This window comes from Electrona antarctica (assembly GCF_951216825.1).
Source record: "Electrona antarctica genome assembly, chromosome: 13".
Taxonomy (NCBI): Eukaryota; Metazoa; Chordata; class Actinopteri; order Myctophiformes; family Myctophidae; genus Electrona; species Electrona antarctica.
Window position 1 is genome coordinate 46,365,410 of NC_136794.1, and position 22,700 is coordinate 46,388,109.

The window sequence follows — 22,700 nt, forward strand, 5'->3', positions numbered from 1 at the left end:
AATAATGAATCCAGCAGGTTTTTTTGGAAACTCTGAATATTCCTGTATTTCTGCTGCTGACATTGATGTTAATATAATATGATAGAGAACATGGCCTTGGGTAAAGCCTGGCACACCCTACAAGCTCATAGCGTGCCACCGAGTGGCGCGCTACGAGCTTGTAGGTCTGCTATTTTTGAAAAATCGTGAAAATGTGGCGCAAATTTGGAATATATATTTTTTCAGAACGAACGTTTTTAACTTTAAATATCTTTGCTTCTGGGGAGGTCCCTGGAACAACATATTTTCAGATGGAGGTCGACGGCCAAATACAGATAATTCTGGGGGTCCTGACATAGAAACAGGTTTTTCAGAAAACTGTCATGATTTAGAATTTTGTAGAATCGAGCTCAGGTCTAAATGGGTTAAAACTGGGAGAGCATCTGTGTAACACTAAGAACGATGTAAGTTTAATGTGTGCGTTTGTGGTCTGTGTTGCAGTTATGCTCTGGCAGATGAAGCCTACCGCTCACTAAGGGACCAGGACAAGGACCAATGCATCCTCATCACAGGGGAGAGTGGTGCAGGCAAGACAGGTAAGAAAACATCTGAATTACCCTTTCCCCAAACAGTGGAGCTAGGTCCATGTTTGGGTCGTGAGTAAATATCCCCTTCCCCTTTATTTCTTTCAAAACACAAAAAAAAACAATCACTATAAATCATAGGGATGGAGCTCGTTACCCGATACCCGGAAAAACCCGATAACAAAGAAACAAGAGGAACTAACCAGGTGCTCAATGGAGGTAGCAGGATGTGATAATGATAAAAAGGTGCTCACACAGATAAAAAAACGGGATCAATACATGATGTCCCTGTACTGTGCTGTCACTGTACTGTACTGTACTGTACTGGCACACCCGAAATCACCATATATACAGTTAATATGTGCGTGTGTTTGTGTGTGTGTTAGTTTGCGCACAGGTGGTGAAAAACAACCATGCTGTTTTCGTGCTCAGACGCACCCAGCCACCCACCCACCCAGCCAGCTAGCCACCCACCCACACACACACATAGTCACTTAAGGAAGTGGTTGCACCACTTAAAAATGAGGAACGCCTTTATTGAATTAAAAGGCAACTGCCAACATGTTTCGACCTAACAGGTCTTCATCTGGGCAAAACCCGATAACAAGCTTGAGTACCCGGTATCAATAAGCTTTGGGCTTATCAATCCTGTTATCGAGCATAGCGGCACATTTTTCTTTTAAGGTTTAAAATGTAGTGGAAACAGCCGATCTACAAGCTCACAACGTGTCACTTTTGCGTCACCGGGAGAAGTCAAATTTCTCTTTTGGTCTCGAGCTAGAAAGCTTGGGAACCGCATAACATCATCAACGTTGGATGTCACTGTCATAATTAGGAATTATATGTTATGTTTGGATCTTGAATGTACACCAAACTGTAAGAATAACCTCATGCAGAATCTGGAAAATGAACAGCTGTAGATAAATGGCAGTTGTCAGTATTAAATGTCCGACCTAACGTGAGTATTTGGCAGACACACGCACGCACGCACGCAAGTGGAGAAACTCTCAAAAACTGTGGGTGTTGTGTATGATCTAGTCAAAATCAAGGGTAGAGGGTCGCACACACCAAGACTGCAGTTCAAATAGTTTATTTCATATTTGAAACAATGGACAAACGTTTCGGCTATCCAGCCTTCCTCACACTGATGAAGGCTGGATAGCCGAAACGTTTGTCCATTGTTTCAAATATGAAATAAACTATTTGAACTGCAGGCTTGGTGTGTGCGACCCTCTACCCTTGATCTTGATATGTTTTGAACGGGTAGCGCACCTATAGTCGGAGTGCGGTGGGTCATATGAAGAGTGTATGATCTAGTGAAATGGGCCAGGATGAATCGGTAGCATCCGTCCATTTGAGAGGTTCCCTTATCTTGACATAACTGGTCTGTACAGTGTGTACTTTAATCCCTAATATAACGATGAGGTCATGTCCAGGAGGGAAACCTCACATGCCATTCAGCAGGAATGTGGTGCTGTGTTGGCAGTACAGCAGTTCTCCCAGGTTGTGTTGGCAGTACAGCAGTTCTCCCAGGTTGTGTTGGCAGTACAGCAGTTCTCCCAGGTTGTGTTGGCAGTACAGCAGTTCTCCCAGGTGGGGCTGCTGTATTATTGAGTCTGCAGGGTGGACAGACAGTACAGCAGTTCTCCCAGGTGGAGCTGCTGTATTATTGAGTTGGCAGGGTGGACAGACAGTACAGCAGTTCTCCCAGGTGGAGCTGCTGTATTATTGAGTTGGCAGGGTGGACAGACAGTACAGCAGTTCTCCCAGGTGGAGCTGCTGTATTATTGAGTTGGCAGGGTGGACAGACAGTACAGCAGTTCTCCCAGGTGGAGCTGCTGTATTATTGAGTTGGCAGGGTGGACAGACAGTACAGCAGTTCTCCCAGGTGGAGCTGCTGTATTATTGAGTTGGGAGGGTGGACAGACAGTACAGCAGTTCTCCCAGGTGGAGCTGCTGTATTATTGAGTTGGCAGGGTGGACAGACAGTACAGCAGTTCTCCCAGGTGGAGCTGCTGTATTATTGAGTTGGGAGGGTGGACAGACAGTACAGCAGTTCTCCCAGGTGGAGCTGCTGTATTATTGAGTTGGCAGGGTGGACAGACAGTACAGCAGTTCTCCCAGGTGGAGCTGCTGTATTATTGAGTTGGCAGGGTGGACAGACAGTACAGCAGTTCTCCCAGGTGGAGCTGCTGTATTATTGAGTTTGCAGGGTGGACAGACAGTACAGCAGTTCTCCCAGGTTGTGTTGGCAGTACAGCAGTTCTCCCAGGTGGGAGCTGCTGTATTATTGAGTTGGCAGGGTGGACAGACAGTACAGCAGTTCTCCCAGGTGGGAGCTGCTGTATTATTGAGTTGGCAGGGTGGACAGACAGTACAGCAGTTCTCCCAGGTGGGAGCTGCTGTATTATTGAGTTGGCAGGGTGGACAGACAGTACAGCAGTTCTCCCAGGTGGGAGCTGCTGTATTATTGAGTTGGCAGGGTGGACAGACAGTACAGCAGTTCTCCCAGGTGGGAGCTGCTGTATTATTGAGTTGGCAGGGTGGACAGACAGTACAGCAGTTCTCCCAGGTTGTGTTGGCAGTACAGCAGTTCTCCCAGGTGGGAGCTGCTGTATTATTGAGTCTCCAGGGTGGACAGGCAGTACAGCAGTTCTCCCAGGTGGGAGCTGCTGTATTATTGAGTCGGCAGGGTGGACAGACAGTACAGCAGTTCTCCCAGGTGGAGCTGCTGTATTATTGAGTCTGCAGGGTGGACAGACAGTACAGCAGTTCTCCCAGGTGGGAGCTGCTGTATTATTGAGTCGGCAGGGTGGACAGACAGTACAGCAGTTCTCCCAGGTGGGAGCTGCTGTATTATTGAGTCGGCAGGGTGGACAGACAGTACAGCAGTTCTCCCAGGTGGGAGCTACTGTATTATTGAGTTGGCAGGGTGGACAGACAGTACAGCAGTTCTCCCAGGTGGGAGCTGCTGTATTATTGAGTCTGCAGGGTGGACAGACAGTACAGCAGTTCTCCCAGGTGGGAGCTGCTGTATTATTGAGTCTGCAGGGTGGACAGACAGTACAGCAGTTCTCCCAGGTGGGAGCTGCTGTATTATTGAGTCTGCAGGGTGGACAGACAGTACAGCAGTTCTCCCAGGTGGGAGCTGCTGTATTATTGAGTCGGCAGGGTGGACAGACAGTACACCAGTTATCCCAGGTGGGAGCTGCTGTATTATTGAGTTGGCAGGGTGGACAGACAGTACAGCAGTTCTCCCAGGTGGAGCTGCTGTATTATTGAGTTGGCAGGGTGGACAGACAGTACAGCAGTTCTCCCAGGTGGAGCTGCTGTATTATTGAGTTGGCAGGGTGGACAGACAGTACAGCAGTTCTCCCAGGTGGAGCTGCTGTATTATTGAGTTGGGAGGGTGGACAGACAGTACAGCAGTTCTCCCAGGTGGAGCTGCTGTATTATTGAGTTGGCAGGGTGGACAGACAGTACAGCAGTTCTCCCAGGTGGAGCTGCTGTATTATTGAGTTGGGAGGGTGGACAGACAGTACAGCAGTTCTCCCAGGTGGAGCTGCTGTATTATTGAGTTGGCAGGGTGGACAGACAGTACAGCAGTTCTCCCAGGTGGAGCTGCTGTATTATTGAGTTGGCAGGGTGGACAGACAGTACAGCAGTTCTCCCAGGTGGAGCTGCTGTATTATTGAGTTGGGAGGGTGGACAGACAGTACAGCAGTTCTCCCAGGTGGGAGCTGCTGTATTATTGAGTCGGCAGGGTGGACAGACAGTACAGCAGTTCTCCCAGGTGGAGCTGCTGTATTATTGAGTTTGCAGGGTGGACAGACAGTACAGCAGTTCTCCCAGGTGGGAGCTGCTGTATTATTGAGTCGGCAGGGTGGACAGACAGTACAGCAGTTCTCCCAGGTGGGAGCTGCTGTATTATTGAGTCGGCAGGGTGGACAGACAGTACAGCAGTTCTCCCAGGTGGGAGCTGCTGTATTATTGAGTCGGCAGGGTGGACAGACAGTACAGCAGTTCTCCCAGGTGGGAGCTGCTGTATTATTGAGTCGGCAGGGTGGACAGACAGTACAGCAGTTCTCCCAGGTGGGAGCTGCTGTATTATTGAGTCGGCAGGGTGGACAGACAGTACAGCAGTTCTCCCAGGTGGGAGCTGCTGTATTATTGAGTCGGCAGGGTGGACAGACAGTACAGCAGTTCTCCAGGTGGAGCTGCTGTATTATTGAGTCTGCAGGGTGGACAGACAGTACAGCAGTTCTCCCAGGTGGAGCTGCTGTATTATTGAGTTTGCAGGGTGGACAGACAGTACAGCAGTTCTCCCAGGTGGGAGCTGCTGTATTATTGAGTCGGCAGGGTGGACAGACAGTACAGCAGTTCTCCCAGGTGGGAGCTGCTGTATTATTGAGTCGGCAGGGTGGACAGACAGTACAGCAGTTCTCCCAGGTGGGAGCTGCTGTATTATTGAGTCGGCAGGGTGGACAGACAGTACAGCAGTTCTCCCAGGTGGGAGCTGCTGTATTATTGAGTCGGCAGGGTGGACAGACAGTACAGCAGTTCTCCCAGGTGGGAGCTGCTGTATTATTGAGTCGGCAGGGTGGACAGACAGTACAGCAGTTCTCCAGGTGGAGCTGCTGTATTATTGAGTTGGCAGGGTGGACAGACCTTAGAGTATATATTAATAGAGACAGCACCGGATTTCTCCTCCCATCCACTTGCATTAAGTTGCGCAAAAAGCGCATGAGGAGATTTCACTCCTCCTTCCCGGGTAGGAACAGAGTGCATTCTGGGATGGATTTGGCCAAATCGTGAACTCGCTGTGCCGTTGACTATCATTGCGCCGTTTGCGTGCGTTCACGTATGAAACATCAGCATTCACGTGTCATGGGCCCAATAACATGAACGTGCACAATGATAGTCAACGGACCAGTGCTGGCTCGAGCTGCAATGACAAATTCGGCCACTATGTCCATTTCGCCAGTCAGGGTTTCCTCCGGGTGCCGTCTCTATTAATATATACTACAGACAGACGCTGTTTGGAAGGCCACCCTCGACTCCATGAGCCAGTCCTACAGTACATCGATGTCACCATGTCAGGACTAGCTGATCTATAAGCTCACCCCGCACCGAAAGGGCGCCATCTATCGTAAACCACTGAAAACACAAAATCTCGTCTTTCTTGTATGTGGAAGAAATATACCTCGTATTTGGCACCCAAAGAGGTTAACCCATTTTGGGCGGGAACCCCTTTTGGTGTTAGCATTATGTTATGCTTTAGCTTTTGAAAAATAGCAGATCTACAAGCTCATAGCGAGTGGCGCACTACGAGCTTAACGACTGACATAGAAACATAGCTTTTTCAGAAAACTGTCAGGATGTAGAAGACATTTTTAGAATCTGATCTCAGGTCAAAATGGGGTAAGTGGCAGGGATGCTGTCCCTGCGCACACTCACAGCCCTTTTGTGCCATTGCTGGCCTTTTGGGAGGTGGGTGGAGTTGTGGTTTGTTAGTCCTCTCTCCAAAACCTATAATCCTCCGGACAGGTTGTGGTTTGTGTCAAAGCTGCCTCGGCATCATCGTTCATCATCTGCTGGGCCAGATGCTGAACTCCTGTGTGTGTGTGTGTGGGTGGGTGGGTGGGTGGGGGCACGTGTCTGTCTGCCAGCTGAAGGCTGTTGGATAGTGTGGGACAGCAGGGAGCCATTCGTTACAATGGGTGTCACTGCATTTGGACCTCATTAATCCATTTAGACCTGAGGACGATTCTACAAATGTCTCGACAGTTTTCTGAAAAACCTATGTTTCTGTATCAGTGGTGCTCAATATTTCAAGGACCCCAAAAATGATATGTAATTGGCCACCGACCCCCGTCTGAAAATGTGTTATTCCAGGAACCCCTCAGGATATATTTGAGTTAAAAACATTCGCTCTGAAAGAAGATATATTCAAAGATTTGTGCCCACATTTTCACGATTTTTAAAAAATAGCAGACCTACAAGCTCGTAGCGCGCCACTCGGTCTGCTATTTTTCAATAGCTAAAGTATAATATAATGCTTAAAACACCAAAAGGGGTTCCCGCCCAGAATGTGTTAAAGCGTGGCTGTCACCATCATAAGCATTGTGTAACGTTTAAATACAAATTACATTTCCTTTTTTTTTAAAGATTTGTTTTGGGGCTTTTATGCCTTTTGTTTATAGGACAGTAGACTGCCTGACTGTAAACTAAACTTGCACAGGGCAGATATGACGATTAACTTAACTATACAAAGAAATGGCTTATTTAATGATTTAATACTAAAAATAGTCCTGACGTAACTCGCTCATCCCTTCGATTCCCCTGGTTCGCGGAAGTAATTTCTCTATGGAGAATAACATGGGGTCATCTTAAAATCGTTTCATATAAGCATTGTGGTCCAAAAATAAACAAGCTGTCTCGGCGTTATTGTCAGGGAGGTGTCTCTGTATCGTTTGCAACAGTCAGTCACTCATATGATACAGTCTGCTTCTAGTGAAAATGTAACTAATTCAGTAGCAGTAACGATAACGTTTTCTCTGTCAGTTGATTCTTCATATCCATTATGAGTGAAGTGACCTGGATGATTTGTTTATTTTTCAAACACAGTTCTTATATGAGGCGATCTAAAATCCCCCTATGGGGATTATAATGCAAATAAAAAGTACACAAACCTGTGCATTTGCGCCCTCTACCGATATTGACTTCAGTGCTCTATAGCCGATCTACAATCTCGCAAAATGTCACATCGCTACACGTTGTTGTGATTGTAGATATGTTTCCGCTATGTGTATTTATTTTTTTGTTGTTTGTGGCTGTTTGTCTAGTATTCATTACAGCACCGATCTATCTTCTATCTGTTATGAAGCTGCTTGCTTGTTCCGTTCCTTTTGTCCTGAAACCTGTTGACTTATTAACCACTTATAGATGTATGAAACCCTAGGCTAATTTTGCAGTTTGTTTTCCAGTTCAGGTTACCAAAAAAACAAAACCAAAAAAAACATGGCAGCACAACATGCAGCTAATCAAATTAGTGATGAGATTTCAACTAGATTGAGTTTAGATCTAGGCGTGGTGCTCGGAGCTAGGGTTGTGCCGCCGTGCAAGCACAGACGGCAGTATAACGAGACACGTATCGCTCAGCGGGACTAATTGCTCGGAAACGAACGGTTCAGTATGCATATGCTTCTGTGTGTCTTCTTGTACGTTCGCTTGTCTTGGACTGAGGGTGTTTTTAGTCTTGTACATTGTTTACCAGCTCAGTGGCCTTGTGGTTAGAGTGTCCGCCCTGAGACTGGGAGGTCGGGGTTCGATCCCCGGCCGGGTCATACCAAAGACTCTAAAAATGGGACCCAGTGCCTCCTTGCTTGACACTCAGCATCAAGGGTTGGATTGGGGGTAAGTCCCTGTGACATACTAGCGTCATGTCCAGGGGGTGTACTTGTACATCAAGCTGCCTCACGCTACAGAAACAGGAGATAGGCTCCTGCCCTATGGGCCTCATGGCTACAGAAACAGGAGATAGGCTCCTGCCCTATGGGCCTCATGGCTACAGAAACAGGAGATAGGCTCCTGCCCTATGGGCCTCATGGCTACAGAAACAGGAGATAGGCTCCTGCCCTATGGGCCTCATGGCTACAGAAACAGGAGATAGGCTCCTGCCCTATGGGCCTCATGGCTACAGAAACAGGAGATAGGCTCCTGCCCTATGGGCCTCATGGCTACAGAAACAGGAGATAGGCTCCTGCCCTATGGGCCTCATGGCTACAGAAACAGGAGATAGGCTCCTGCCCTATGGGCCGCATGGCTACAGAAACAGGAGATAGGCTCCTGCCCTATGGGCCTCATGGCTACAGAAACAGGAGATAGGCTCCTGCCCTATGGGCCTCATGGCTACAGAAACAGGAGATAGGCTCCTGCCCCTATGGGCCTCATGGCTACAGAAACAGGAGATAGGCTCCTGCCCTATGGGCCTCATGGCTACAGAAACAGGAGATAGGCTCCTGCCCTATGGGCCTCATGGCTACAGAAATAGGAGATAGGCTCCTGCCCCTATGGGCCTCATGGCTACAGAAACAGGAGATAGGCTCCTGCCCCTATGGGCCTCATGGCTACAGAAACAGGAGATAGGCTCCTGCCCTATGGTCCTCATGGCTACAGAAACAGGAGATAGGCTCCTGCCCCTATGGGCCTCATGGCTACAGAAACAGGAGATAGGCTCCTGCCCTATGGGCCTCATGGCTACAGAAACAGGAGATAGGCTCCTGCCCTATGGGCCTCATGGCTACAGAAACAAGAGATAGGCTCCTGCCCTATGGGCCTCATGGCTACAGAAACAGTTGACAGGCTCCTTGCCCTATGGGCCTCATGGCTACAGAAACAGGAGATAGGCTCCTGCCCTATGGGCCTCATGGCTACAGAAACAGGAGATAGGCTCCTGCCCTATGGGCCTCATGGCTACAGAAACAGGAGATAGGCTCCTGCCCCTATGGGCCTCATGGCTACAGAAACAGGAGATAGGCTCCTGCCCTATGGGCCTCATGGCTACAGAAACAGGAGATAGGCTCCTGCTCCTATGGGCCTCATGGCTACAGAAACAGGAGATAGGCTCCTGCCCCTATGGGCCTCATGGCTACAGAAACAGGAGATAGGCTCCTGCCCCTATGGGCCTCATGGCTACAGAAACAGGAGATAGGCTCCTGCCCTATGGGCCTCATGGCTACAGAAACAGGAGATAGGCTCCTGCCCTATGGGCCTCATGGCTACAGAAACAGGAGATAGGCTCCTGCCCCTATGGGCCTCATGGCTACAGAAACAGGAGATAGGCTCCTGCCCCTATGGGCCTCATGGCTACAGAAACAGGAGATAGGCTCCTGCCCTATGGGCCTCATGGCTACAGAAACAGGAGATAGGCTCCTGCCCTATGGGCCTCATGGCTACAGAAACAGGAGATAGGCTCCTGCCCTATGGGCCTCATGGCTACAGAAACAGGAGATAGGCTCCTGCCCTATGGGCCTCATGGCTACAGCAACAGGAGATAGGCTCCTGCCCTGTGGGCCTCATGGCTACAGAAACAGGAGATAGGCTCCTGCCCTGTGGGCCTCATGGCTACAGAAACAGGAGATAGGCTCCTGCCCTGTGGGCCTCATGGCTACAGAAACAGGAGATAGGCTCCTGCCCTGTGGGCCTCATGGCTACAGAAACAGGAGATAGGCTCCTGCCCTATGGGCCTCATGGCTACAGAAACAGGAGATAGGCTCCTGCCCTATGGGCCTCATGGCTACAGAAACAGGAGATAGGCTCCTGCCCTATGGGCCTCATGGCTACAGAAACAGGAGATAGGCTCCTGCCCTGTGGGCCTCATGGCTACAGAAACAGGAGATAGGCTCCTGCCCTATGGGCCTCATGGCTACAGAAACAGGAGATAGGCTCCTGCCCTGTGGGCCTCATGGCTACAGAAACAGGAGATAGGCTCCTGCCCTGTGGGCCTCATGGCTACAGAAACAGGAGATAGGCTCCTGCCCTATGGGCCTCATGGCTACAGAAACAGGAGATAGGCTCCTGCCCTATGGGCCTCATGGCTACAGAAACAGGAGATAGGCTCCTGCCCTATGGGCCTCATGGCTACAGAAACAGGAGATAGGCTCCTGCCCTGTGGGCCTCATGGCTACAGAAACAGGAGATAGGCTCCTGCCCTATGGGCCTCATGGCTACAGAAACAGGAGATAGGCTCCTGCCCTATGGGCCTCATGGCTACAGAAACAGGAGATAGGCTCCTGCCCTATGGGCCTCATGGCTACAGAAACAGGAGATAGGCTCCTGCCCTGTGGGCCTCATGGCTACAGAAACAGGAGGTAGGCTCCTGCCCTATGGGCCTCATGGCTACAGAAACAGGAGATAGGCTCCTGCCCTATGGGCCTCATGGCTACAGAAACAGGAGATAGGCTCCTGCCCCTATGGGCCTCATGGCTACAGAAACAGGAGATAGGCTCCTGCCCTATGGGCCTCATGGCTACAGAAACAGGAGATAGGCTCCTGCCCCTATGGGCCTCATGGCTACAGAAACAGGAGATAGGCTCCTGCCCCTATGGGCCTCATGGCTACAGAAACAGGAGATAGGCTCCTGCCCTATGGGCCTCATGGCTACAGAAACAGGAGATAGGCTCCTGCCCTATGGGCCTCATGGCTACAGAAACAGGAGATAGGCTCCTGCCCCATGGGCCTCATGGCTACAGAAACAGGAGATAGGCTCCTGCCCTATGGTCCTCATGGCTACAGAAACAGGAGATAGGCTCCTGCCCCTATGGGCCTCATGGCTACAGAAACAGGAGATAGGCTCCTGCCCTATGGGCCTCATGGCTACAGAAACAGGAGATAGGCTCCTGCCCCTATGGGCCTCATGGCTACAGAAACAGGAGATAGGCTCCTGCCCCTATGGGCCTCATGGCTACAGAAACAGGAGATAGGCTCCTGCCCTATGGGCCTCATGGCTACAGAAACAGGAGATAGGCTCCTGCCCTATGGGCCTCATGGCTACAGAAACAGGAGATAGGCTCCTGCCCCATGGGCCTCATGGCTACAGAAACAGGAGATAGGCTCCTGCCCTATGGGCCTCATGGCTACAGAAACAGGAGATAGGCTCCTGCCCTATGGGCCTCATGGCTACAGAAACAGGAGATAGGCTCCTGCCCTGTGGGCCTCATGGCTACAGAAACAGGAGGTAGTCTCCTGCCCTATGGGCCTCATGGCTACAGAAACAGGAGATAGGCTCCTGCCCTATGGGCCTCATGGCTACAGAAACAGGAGATAGGCTCCTGCCCTATGGGCCTCATGGCTACAGAAACAGGAGGTAGTCTCCTGCCCTATGGGCCTCATGGCTACAGAAACAGGAGGTAGTCTCCTGCCCTATGGGCCTCATGGCTACAGAAACAGGAGATAGGCTCCTGCCCTGTGGGCCTCATGGCTACAGAAACAGGAGATAGGCTCCTGCCCTATGGGCCTCATGGCTACAGAAACAGGAGATAGGCTCCTGCCCTATGGGCCTCATGGCTACAGAAACAGGAGATAGGCTCCTGCCCTATGGGCCTCATGGCTACAGAAACAGGAGATAGGCTCCTGCCCTATGGGCCTCATGGCTACAGAAACAGGAGATAGGCTCCTGCCCTGTGGGCCTCATGGCTACAGAAACAGGAGATAGGCTCCTGCCCTATGGGCCTCATGGCTACAGAAACAGGAGATAGGCTCCTGCCCTATGGGCCTCATGGCTACAGAAACAGGAGATAGGCTCCTGCCCTATGGGCCTCATGGCTACAGAAACAGGAGATAGGCTCCTGCCCTGTGGGCCTCATGGCTCGGCAAGGCTACTTACTACTTTACTTTACATTGCATGTTGCATAGCGTCTCCGTCCGGTAGAAACCTCACTTATCCAAAACAGCAACTTTTCAGGATTAAATTCAAAGTAATCAAGCGGGTTCGGAGAGGCTTATTTGTCAGTATCGGCCAGAGCATGGGATGCTATCCCCGTTTCGCAATGCACTAGACCCCCTGGGAGATGGATTGCTGAAGTGGCACGCTTAACGACACCTACCATCAGCTCCCAGCACTTAGATAATGCACGCCACACCCAAGCCGTGCTACTCGTATGCTGAGTTGGCGCTGACCGGCATTGAGCCCATGACCTTGTGGCCGAAAGGCGAGTGCTCTACCGAAAGAGCTACCAGGACTCTAATTTAAAAAAATAGCTAAAGTAGCAGATCTACAAGCTTAACCCATTTTGACCTTTTTACAAATGTCTTCTAAATCCTGTTTCTATGTCAGTGGTTCTCAAACTATTTCATGTCAAGGACCCCGAAAATTATATGTATTTGGCCGCCGACCCCCATCTGAAAATATGTTTTTTTTTCAGGGACCCCCCAGAAGCAAAGCTTCGCTCTAAAAGAATATATATTGAAAGATTTGCGCCACATGTTCACGATTTAAAAAAAAAAATAGCAGACGAGTGCCGCGCTATGAGCTTGTAGATCTGCTATTTTTCAATAGCAAATGGGGTTCCCGCCCAGAATGGGTTAAAACGCACCGGTTGAAAATCTGGTACTTTTGGTGCTTTTGTGTGACGCTGTAGTATGATTAATTTGGACGTTAATTTACAAAAAAAACAAAGTGTAAAGTAAAATGTGGAGATGGCAACGATATACTTCTTTCTTTTATTTTGGCCACCTTACTGATGGTGTATCTACCGTACTTCCGTCCTTGCCCTGTAATCTGTATTTTAACTGTATTCTTTGGCGCCTCAATGTCCCCGGCGGGATCAATAAAGGTCTTAAAGTCAACAGTATATTGTCAGAGCACACTGACTGACGCACCTAAATCTAACACACCCATTATGCATTTGATTGTCTGCAGCTGTTGCTAACCATGTTTTTGCCCTGCTAGCTGTAGTTTTTAATCTTAACTGTTCAGCAAAACAAATAGCCCAGGATTCAGTCCCCTTTTTAAGACCTATACAGTAATACACTTTGTCACTCGACATAAAGAAAATAAAATAGCTGACCTGTAAGCTTGATTTGAGATTGTAGATCTGCTTATATATTTTGTTTTAAGATCTTTTTTTTTTGTTAAATTCTGGCCTTTAATGACATGCCCAAAATGAGGAGGCCAGATTTAAAGTGGCGAGCCCTCGGTGCTGCTGTTGAGGAGGCCAGATTTAAAGTGGTGAGCCCTCAGTGCTGCTGTTGAGGAGGCCAGATTGAAAGTGGTGAGGCCTCAGTGCTGCTGTTGACATATTGGAGCTAGATGCTCTCTCATTAGATTACTGAGCAAAACTAAAGTCAAATCTCTTTGAAGCAGAGCTTTGAAATTGTACTCGACAACAAAGCCCTTTTCAAAAACAATGCCGTGCGTTACAGATATAGGCCATGGTTTCATGTGTATTATATAACATAACATCATTTGAAAACTCAAGTATGTCATTTAGACTGATGTTAGAGGTCATGTTTTATCTTGTATCTTAGTAGCACATGCAGTACTTGATTTCTTGGTACTCTATTTACTTAACTTGTTGTTGACTAGAGTTCATGTAATTTACTCTCTGGAGAATTGTGTCTGCTAAATGTCTAAAAAACAAACGGTAAATTGCCTCACAGTCGGTTGCTTTGTTTTTGGACCTTTTCGTGTCACTGCCTTTGATGAAGCCGTGCTACGATTATCGCCTTATGTCGTCTATCAAGGAGCACACCAACCTCTCATTTTAACCCATTTTGACCTGGGAACGATTCTACAAACCCCATGTTTCTATGTCAGTGGTTCTCACACATATTCATGTCAAGGACCCCCAAATATATATGACATTGGCCGCCGACACCCCCCCCCCCCCCCCCCCATCTGAAAATATGTTGTTCCAGGGACCCTCCCAGTAGCGAAGATTTGAGTTAAAAACTCAACAATATATTCAAAGATTTCAGGCACATTTTCACGATTTAAAAAAAAAAAATAGCAGACCTAGAAGCTCATAGCGCGGCACTCGGTGCCGCGCTATGAGCTTCTAGATCTGCTATTTCTAGATCTGCTAGATCTGCTTTCAACAGCTAAAGTACAACATAATTCTTAAAACACCAAAAGGGGTTCTTCTCACACAAAATGGGTTAAAAGAGGGTGTCCAATCCCAGGAAGCCAGGCAGCCAAGGAGATGCTAATCTAGATGTGGGTAATAATCTCCTCATCAAACCATGTATCTCTGCGGGGGAAAGGAGTACATGGAAAAAAGGGTTCATCTTTACTCCTGTATTACCACATCCTCACAACGGCTAGAAGAGCATTCCTGCTCTCCTCTATGCTGTTAGGCCTCTGTTGTGTCTAGTAGAACAGTCTTGTTCTGGTCTGTTAATATTCCGTCTAGCCGTGGTTTCAAATGAAGCCCTTTTCAAATGGAAGTTATTGTATCAGATACCAGCAGGGCCTTGCAGTAGGCGCCACATATTTTCTGCTGCCTGAAAGCGATGGCAGAGTGATATAAGAAAATGTCTCCATTATGCGGCACACATACCCGTTTTGTATTATCCAACACAAACATGCCTCTTGATCGTTTACATCTTATCTGATCATACTGTTTCAGTGCAAAACCTTATTGCGCAAATCAACGTCGCTGTGTTTTTGGATGTTTGTGCTGGAGCCCGAGTGCCCGCTGCCAGATGTTTGAATCCGATGCCACAGTGCCTGATTGTTAGAGCGTCCTAGACAACCTATTACAGATGTTTTGACTGATATAATACTACATAAAAAAGGGGTAAATCTTGAAGTGAATCTTTTGCACACCTCCGTTTAGCTCAGGGACCGGTGTGTTGGTAGTAGTGTTGTAGTCGAGACCACCTAAAGTGAGACCAAGACCAAGACCTAGGAGGGTCGAGACCAAGACCAAGACCTAGGAGGGTCGAGACAGAGACCGCTGCGAGCCTAGGGGGCGTCATGCAGCACTGTGCTCCGTAGACAGCTGTCTTTAATGAATTAATGTTATGAATGGGCTCCTCTCACTCTCAGTCCTTGCGATCAGGTTGATATAATAGAACGTTTTGCATCTCGTCTCGAGTGGTCTCGGTGGGGGAAGAGACCCGAGACAATTGGTCCGAGACCGAGAAAAGACCGAGACAAATTAGGGGCGAGACCAAGACGAGACCGCAAGACAAAAAAAGGCGAGAAGAGCGAGACCGAGACAAGACCAAGACAAATGAGGGGCGAGACCAAGACGAGACTGCAAGACAAAAAAAGGCGAGACCGAGACAACGAAAATGTTGTCTCGAGACGAGACCATGTCTCGAGAACTACAACACTAGTTGGTAGAGCAGGCGTTTAGATAGAAGAACCCACACACCGTCTTAACTTACTCAATAGAGATGTTTTTATTGAGTGGTGCAACCACTCCTATAGACAGCTATGTGTGTCCCTGGGTCCCTGGCTGGGTCTGTCCGAGATACGAAATAGCGTTTGGTTGGTTTTCGCAACCAAGTGTCACTGTTGCGCAGCCTAACACACACATACACATATTAACTGTATATAATATACTGTATGATGATTTGGGGTGTTACAGTACAGTGACAGTACAGTTTTGAAATAGTAATCATTAAAAAACAAAATGTAGGAAACTAAAAAATAATAATTGGTCCGCGACCCAACCTTTGGTCCCGACCCAGCGTTTGGGAAACACTGAGTCGGGGTGCTTTACAGCGATCTCATTGGACCGGAGGAGTCCTACACATCCTGTACACTACAGTCACCAGGCAACCAGCAAGCCAGTATTTTCCCATCCCATCGAATCTGGCTTTTGGGAGAACGAAGGCTTTTCCCATCAGCACGCATCAGTGCCCCTCACTCCCAGCTGGCCTGAGCCCCCGTCTGGTCACACAAGCATCCTGTTGGTTCCCAGTGAAGTCAGTGTTATTGATGATGATGATGATGATGATGATAGCCCTGATTCAATAATGGTCACCATCTAACTAAACAAGGTGGTGTGGCTGGTTCTGGGGCGTGTGAAATGAGAGAGAGAGGAGGAGGGGGGGGGGGGGGTGGTCTCCGTCTTCACTGTGGGCCCCAGACTCCACACCCTGCCTGCCTGCCTGCCCCAATGGCTCTCTTGGGGGATGATGTAAGGGGGATTTTATGTTTTTGTGGGTGGGTGGGGTGGGGTGGGGGGGAGGGGTGGTGGTTTCAGCACTTGTTCTTCACTCTTGTCAAACGGAGGTCTAAAGCACTGGTCGGAATTACTAAATAACCCCTTTTTTCTCGTTTCCCACATAAAGAAAAAACATTTCAAAACTCCATAGTCGCCTCACAGCTAGAAGGTCCTGGGTTCGATTCTCGCTGGGGACGCGATGTTCTCTCCTCCACGTCATCAGTGCCCATACCCGAGGCATGGTTGGCGAAAGTGCCTTTCTGTGTGGAGTTGCATGTTCTCCCCGTGTCCCCTAGGGTAGTAGGTACCCTCACAAAAACATGCAGTAATCCTGGTCTCTAAAACTGCCTCCCCCTGGCCAGCCGGGGCGCCTGATGGAGGGGAAAGTAACTGGTCGCAATGACGTGTTCCTTCCACGCGCTACGTCCGGCCGGGGAAACTCCCCCCCTGTCAGGTGAAAAGAAGCAGGTTGGACTCAACCAGGAAGGAAGGAAGCATGATGAGGTCAGTCCGCTTAGGATCAGAGTTGTGCCTGGTTTATATTTGGTGATGCGCCGTGTTGGAAGAACACTGACGCAACAGCTGCACTACAGCGCGTCACGCAGTGAGCTTTGTGAGCTTGTAGATTGGCTTCAAGTTTAGCATTGAAAAGTACCTTAAAATCGCTTTGTGTGTGTGTGTGTTTCAGAGGCCAGTAAGCTGGTGATGTCATACGTGGCTGCGGTCTGCGGGAAGGGCCAGGAGGTCAACAAGGTCAAGGAGCAGCTCCTGCAGTCCAATCCCGTTCTGGAGGGTGAGTGGTGGTGGGCGGGGCCTAGCTCTGCTGGGTTACCCCACACACACACACACACACACACACACACACACACACGGCTGTCCTGTCCTGACCACTTCTCTTCACGGCTCTTGTGCTCTCTTGCTCATGTCAAAGCAAAATACATTATTGCGAACAAAGTGAGCACTAACTATAGAAGACGCGTTTACGCGTCTTACAGTACTTGTCACTACAGTCATGATGATGATCAAGACGGATCCGTTGGAGTTTTCATATTCTATCCTGATTGTCCAAGATTGGTACCTGAAGTTCGTAGGAGTGGCTCGTTTTTAAACCAAAAATGCCTCAAATCATCAACACAGCGTCATGCAAATATCACTGAGGAATTGGAATTGTCCCAAAAACTAATATCTGTAAGCGACCCGAAAAAACAATGCTCGGAAATCATCATTGTCCTAAACAGTGTTGTGCTACACAGTAAAATACCACATCCTCATAGCTAGATGAGTATTCCTGCTCTCCTCTCTGCTGTTAGGCCTACTGTATGTTGTTTCTAGTAGTACAGTCCTGTTCTGGGGCGTTAATATTCCGTCTCGCCGTGGTTTGAATGAAGCCCTTTTCAAATGGAACTTATGGACAGCCATAAGCGGTCTTTCACAGAGTGTTTCTACATTGCAGTATTGATACTTTTTGCCCATAAAGTACAACATTTGAGTGCTTTTTTCCTACCACTGCACACATGCAGGGGAACGTTCTCCCAGTGCAACGCTATAGCGCTGCTAGCCTGGCAGCACAGGGACAGCTGTGGATTTAACTCATTTAGGCCTGACGGCGAAATTAAAGTCTTCTAAATCCCGACGGTTTTCTGGTGTTCAATATTTCATGTCAAGGACCCCCAGAATTATGTGTATTTGGCCGCCGACCCCAATTTGAAAATATGTTGTTCCAGCAAAGATTTGAGTTGAAACAAAGATTTGTGCCACATTTTCACATTTTTTTCAAAAATAGCAGACCTACAGTACAAGCTCGTATGAGCTTGTAGATCTGCTATTTTTCAATAGCTAAAGTCTGACATAAAGCTTAAAACACCGAAAGGGGTTCCCGCCCAGAATGGGTTAATTGGGGGCAGCAGGCTTGGACTGCAGCGCTGCAGGCAGGCTTGGACTGCAGCACTGCAGGCAGGCTTGGACTGCAGCACTGCAGGCAGGCTTGGACTGCAGCACTGCAGGCAGGCTTGGACTGCAGCACTGCAGGCAGGCTTGGACTGCAGCACTGCAGGCAGGCTTGGACTGCAGCACTGCAGGCAGGCTTGGACTGCAGCGCTGCAGGCAGGCTTGGACTGCAGCGCTGCAGGCAGGCTTGGACTGCAGCACCCCAGGCAGGCTTGGACTGCAGCACTGCAGGCAGGCTTGGACTGCAGCACCCCAGGCAGGCTTGGACTGCAGCACTGCAGGCAGGCTTGGACTGCAGCACCGCAGGCAGGCTTGGACTGCAGCACTGCAGGCAGGCTTGGACTGCAGCACCCCAGGCAGGCTTGGACTGCAGCACCGCAGGCAGGCTTGGACTGCAGCACCGCAGGCAGGCTTGGACTGCAGCACCGCAGGCAGGCTTGGACTGCAGCACTGCAGGCAGGCTTGGACTGCAGCACTGCAGGCAGGCTTGGACTGCAGCACTGCAGGCAGGCTTGGACTGCAGCACTGCAGGCAGGCTTGGACTGCAGCACTGCAGGCAGGCTTGGACTGCAGCACTGCAGGCAGGCTTGGACTGCAGCACTGCAGGCAGGCTTGGACTGCAGCACTGCAGGCAGGCTTGGACTGCAGCACTGCAGGCAGGCTTGGACTGCAGCACTGCAGGCAGGCTTGGACTGCAGCACTGCAGGCAGGCTTGGACTGCAGCACTGCAGGCAGGCTTGGACTGCAGCACTGCAGGCAGGCTTGGACTGCAGCACTGCAGGCAGGCTTGGACTGCAGCACTGCAGGCAGGCTTGGACTGCAGCACTGCAGGCAGGCTTGGACTGCAGCACCGGGCCCCGTGCACCACATCTGGTAGAATGTAGCTGCTGCTGCTGCTGTATGGCAGTGAGTCCCAAAGTGGGGTCCGGGGACACTGTACAAATGGAACCAAATGGACCTGTCTCATAGTTAAAGGAGCATTCAGTGATTTGGGTCATTTGGAATCACTGAATATATTGTAAAATCAATGTTAATTTAAAAGGTACAGTATACCTTTTAAATTAACATTGATTTTACAATATAAATGGGGGTCCCAGGGATAGAAATGCCATTAAATGGGGGTCCCGCAGCCTGAATTGCCTAATATAATGCATGTCAAACTGGGGAACTTTGACATTTGAAACGGGTTGAGAATCACTGCTAGAGCCGTAAACATCTTCTCTTATGGGCGTCCCTGGCATATCCTCTCACATGGGGGTCCCTGGCATATCCTCTCACATGGGGGTCCGTGGGGGCTAATTAGTGTCAACGTGGGGGTCCTTGATATGAAGAGGTTTGAGAACCAGTGCTGTACGGTGCTGTAGGACCAGAGAGGAGAGCAGAACCAGTGCTGTACGGTGCTGTAGGACCAGAGAGGAGAACAGAACCAGTGCTGTACGGTGCTGTAGGCCCAGAGAGGAGAGCAGATCAGAACCACTGCTGTAAGGTGCTGTAGGCCCAGAGAGGAGAGCAGATCAGAACCAGTGCTGTAGGCCCAGAGAGGAGAGCAGAACCAGTGCTGTACGGTGCTGTAGGCTAGAGAGGAGAGCAGAACCAGTGCTGTAAGGTGCTGTAGGACCAGAGAGGAGAGCAGAGCAGAACCAGTGCTGTACGGTGCTGTAGGCCCAGAGAGGAGAGCAGAGCAGAACCAGTGCTGTAAGGTGCTGTAGGCCCAGAGAGGAGAGCAGAGCAGAACCAGTGCTGTAAGGTGCTGTAGGCCCAGAGAGGAGAGCAGATCAGAACCACTGCTGTACGGTGCTGTAGGACCAGAGAGGAGAGGAGAGCAGATCAGAACCACTGCTGTATGGTGCTGTAGGCCCAGAGAGGAGAGGAGAGCAGATCAGAACCACTGCTGTATGGTGCTGTAGGACCAGAGAGGAGAGCAGAACCAGTGCTGTACGGTGCTGTAGGCCCAGAGAGGAGAGCAGAACCAGTGCTGTACGGTGCTGTAGGCCCAGAGAGGAGAGCAGAACCAGTGCTGTACGGTGCTGTAGGCCCAGAGAGGAGAGCAGAACCAGTGCTGTACGGTGCTGTAGGCCCAGAGAGGAGAGCAGAACCAGTGCTGTACGGTGCTGTAGGCCCAGAGAGGAGAGCAGAACCAGTGCTGTACGGTGCTGTAGGCCCAGAGAGGAGAGCAGAACCAGTGCTGTACGGTGCTGTAGGCCCAGAGAGGAGAGCAGAACCAGTGCTGTACGGTGCTGTAGGCCCAGAGAGGAGAGCAGAACCAGTGCTGTACGGTGCTGTAGGACCAGAGGAGAGCAGAACCAGTGCTGTACGGTGCTGTAGGCCCAGAGAGGAGAGCAGATCAGAACCAGTGCTTTAAGGTGCTGTAGGACCAGAGGAGAGCAGAACCAGTGCTGTACGGTGCTGTTGGACCAGAGAGGAGAGCAGAACCAGTGCTGCACGGTGCTGTTGGACCAGAGAGGAGAGCAGAACCAGTGCTGTACGGTGCTGTAGGACCAGAGAGGAGAACAGAACCAGTGCTGTACGGTGCTGTAGGACCAGAGAGGAGAGCAGAACCAGTGCTGTACGGTGCTGTAGGACCAGAGAGGAGAACAGAACCAGTGCTGTACGGTGCTGTAGGCCCAGAGAGGAGAGCAGAACCAGTGCTGTACGGTGCTGTTGGACCAGAGAGGAGAGCAGAACCAGTGCTGTACGGTGCTGTTGGACCAGAGAGGAGAGCAGAACCAGTGCTGTACGGTGCTGTTGGACCAGAGAGGAGAGCAGAACCAGTGCTGTACGGTGCTGTAGGCCCAGAGAGGAGAGCAGAACCAGTGCTGTACGGTGCTGTAGGCCCAGAGAGGAGAGCAGAACCAGTGCTGTACGGTGCTGTAGGCCCAGAGAGGAGAGCAGAACCAGTGCTGTACGGTGCTGTAGGCCCAGAGAGGAGAGCAGAACCAGTGCTGTACGGTGCTGTAGGACCAGAGAGGAGAGCAGAACCAGTGCTGTACGGTGCTGTAGGCCCAGAGAGGAGAGCAGAACCAGTGCTGTACGGTGCTGTAGGCCCAGAGAGGAGAGCAGAACCAGTGCTGTACGGTGCTGTAGGACCAGAGAGGAGAGCAGAACCAGTGCTGTACGGTGCTGTAGGCCCAGAGAGGAGATCAGAACCAGTGCTGTACGGTGCTGTAGGACCAGAGAGGAGAGCAGATCAGAACCAGTGCTGTACGGTGCTGTAGGACCAGAGGAGAGCAGAACCAGTGCTGTACGGTGCTGTAGGCCCAGAGAGGAGAGCAGAACCAGTGCTGTACGGTGCTGTAGGCCCAGAGAGGAGAGCAGAACCAGTGCTGTACGGTGCTGTAGGCCCAGAGAGGAGAGCAGAACCAGTGCTGTACGGTGCTGTAGGACCAGAGAGGAGAGCAGAACCAGTGCTGTACGGTGCTGTAGGCCCAGAGAGGAGAGCAGAACCAGTGCTGTACGGTGCTGTAGGCCCAGAGAGGAGAGCAGAACCAGTGCTGTACGGTGCTGTAGGCCCAGAGAGGAGAGCAGAACCAGTGCTGTACGGTGCTGTAGGCCCAGAGAGGAGAGCAGAACCAGTGCTGTACGGTGCTGTAGGACCAGAGAGGAGAGCAGAACCAGTGCTGTACGGTGCTGTAGGCCCAGAGAGGAGAGCAGAACCAGTGCTGTACGGTGCTGTAGGCCCAGAGAGGAGAGCAGAACCAGTGCTGTACGGTGCTGTAGGACCAGAGAGGAGAGCAGAACCAGTGCTGTACGGTGCTGTAGGCCCAGAGAGGAGATCAGAACCAGTGCTGTACGGTGCTGTAGGACCAGAGAGGAGAGCAGATCAGAACCAGTGCTGTACGGTGCTGTAGGACCAGAGGAGAGCAGAACCAGTGCTGTACGGTGCTGTAGGCCCAGAGAGGAGAGCAGAACCAGTGCTGTACGGTGCTGTAGGCCCAGAGAGGAGAGCAGAACCAGTGCTGTACGGTGCTGTAGGCCCAGAGAGGAGAGCAGAACCAGTGCTGTACGGTGCTGTAGGACCAGAGAGGAGAGCAGAACCAGTGCTGTACGGTGCTGTAGGCCCAGAGAGGAGAGCAGAACCAGTGCTGTACGGTGCTGTAGGCCCAGAGAGGAGAGCAGAACCAGTGCTGTACGGTGCTGTAGGCCCAGAGAGGAGAGCAGAACCAGTGCTGTACGGTGCTGTAGGCCCAGAGAGGAGAGCAGAACCAGTGCTGTACGGTGCTGTAGGCCCAGAGAGGAGAGCAGAACCAGTGCTGTACGGTGCTGTAGGCCCAGAGAGGAGAGCAGAACCAGTGCTGTACGGTGCTGTAGGCCCAGAGAGGAGAGCAGAACCAGTGCTGTACGGTGCTGTAGGCCCAGAGAGGAGAGCAGAACCAGTGCTGTACGGTGCTGTAGGCCCAGAGAGGAGAGCAGATGGGGCAGAAACCTCGTGTCTACAGTGCGTTTTCTACATTTCTTTTGTGGGTACCCCCCCCCCCCCCCTGTACATTAAAGGAGTAGTTTGACCAAAAAC

At 50.5% G+C, this 22,700-nt stretch overlaps 1 protein-coding gene across 1 annotated transcript in view; it reads left to right on the forward strand.

Moving 5' to 3' along the window:
* myo1b (myosin IB) overlaps nt 1-22,700 on the forward strand; it is a gene marked incomplete at its 5' end in the record, with an annotated part of 133,827 nt that overhangs the window by 42,401 nt on the left and 68,726 nt on the right. The window contains 2 exon segments of the mRNA XM_079517840.1: nt 481-575; nt 16,932-17,036. Of these exon segments, the coding sequence (XP_079373966.1) occupies nt 481-575; nt 16,932-17,036 (200 nt within the window).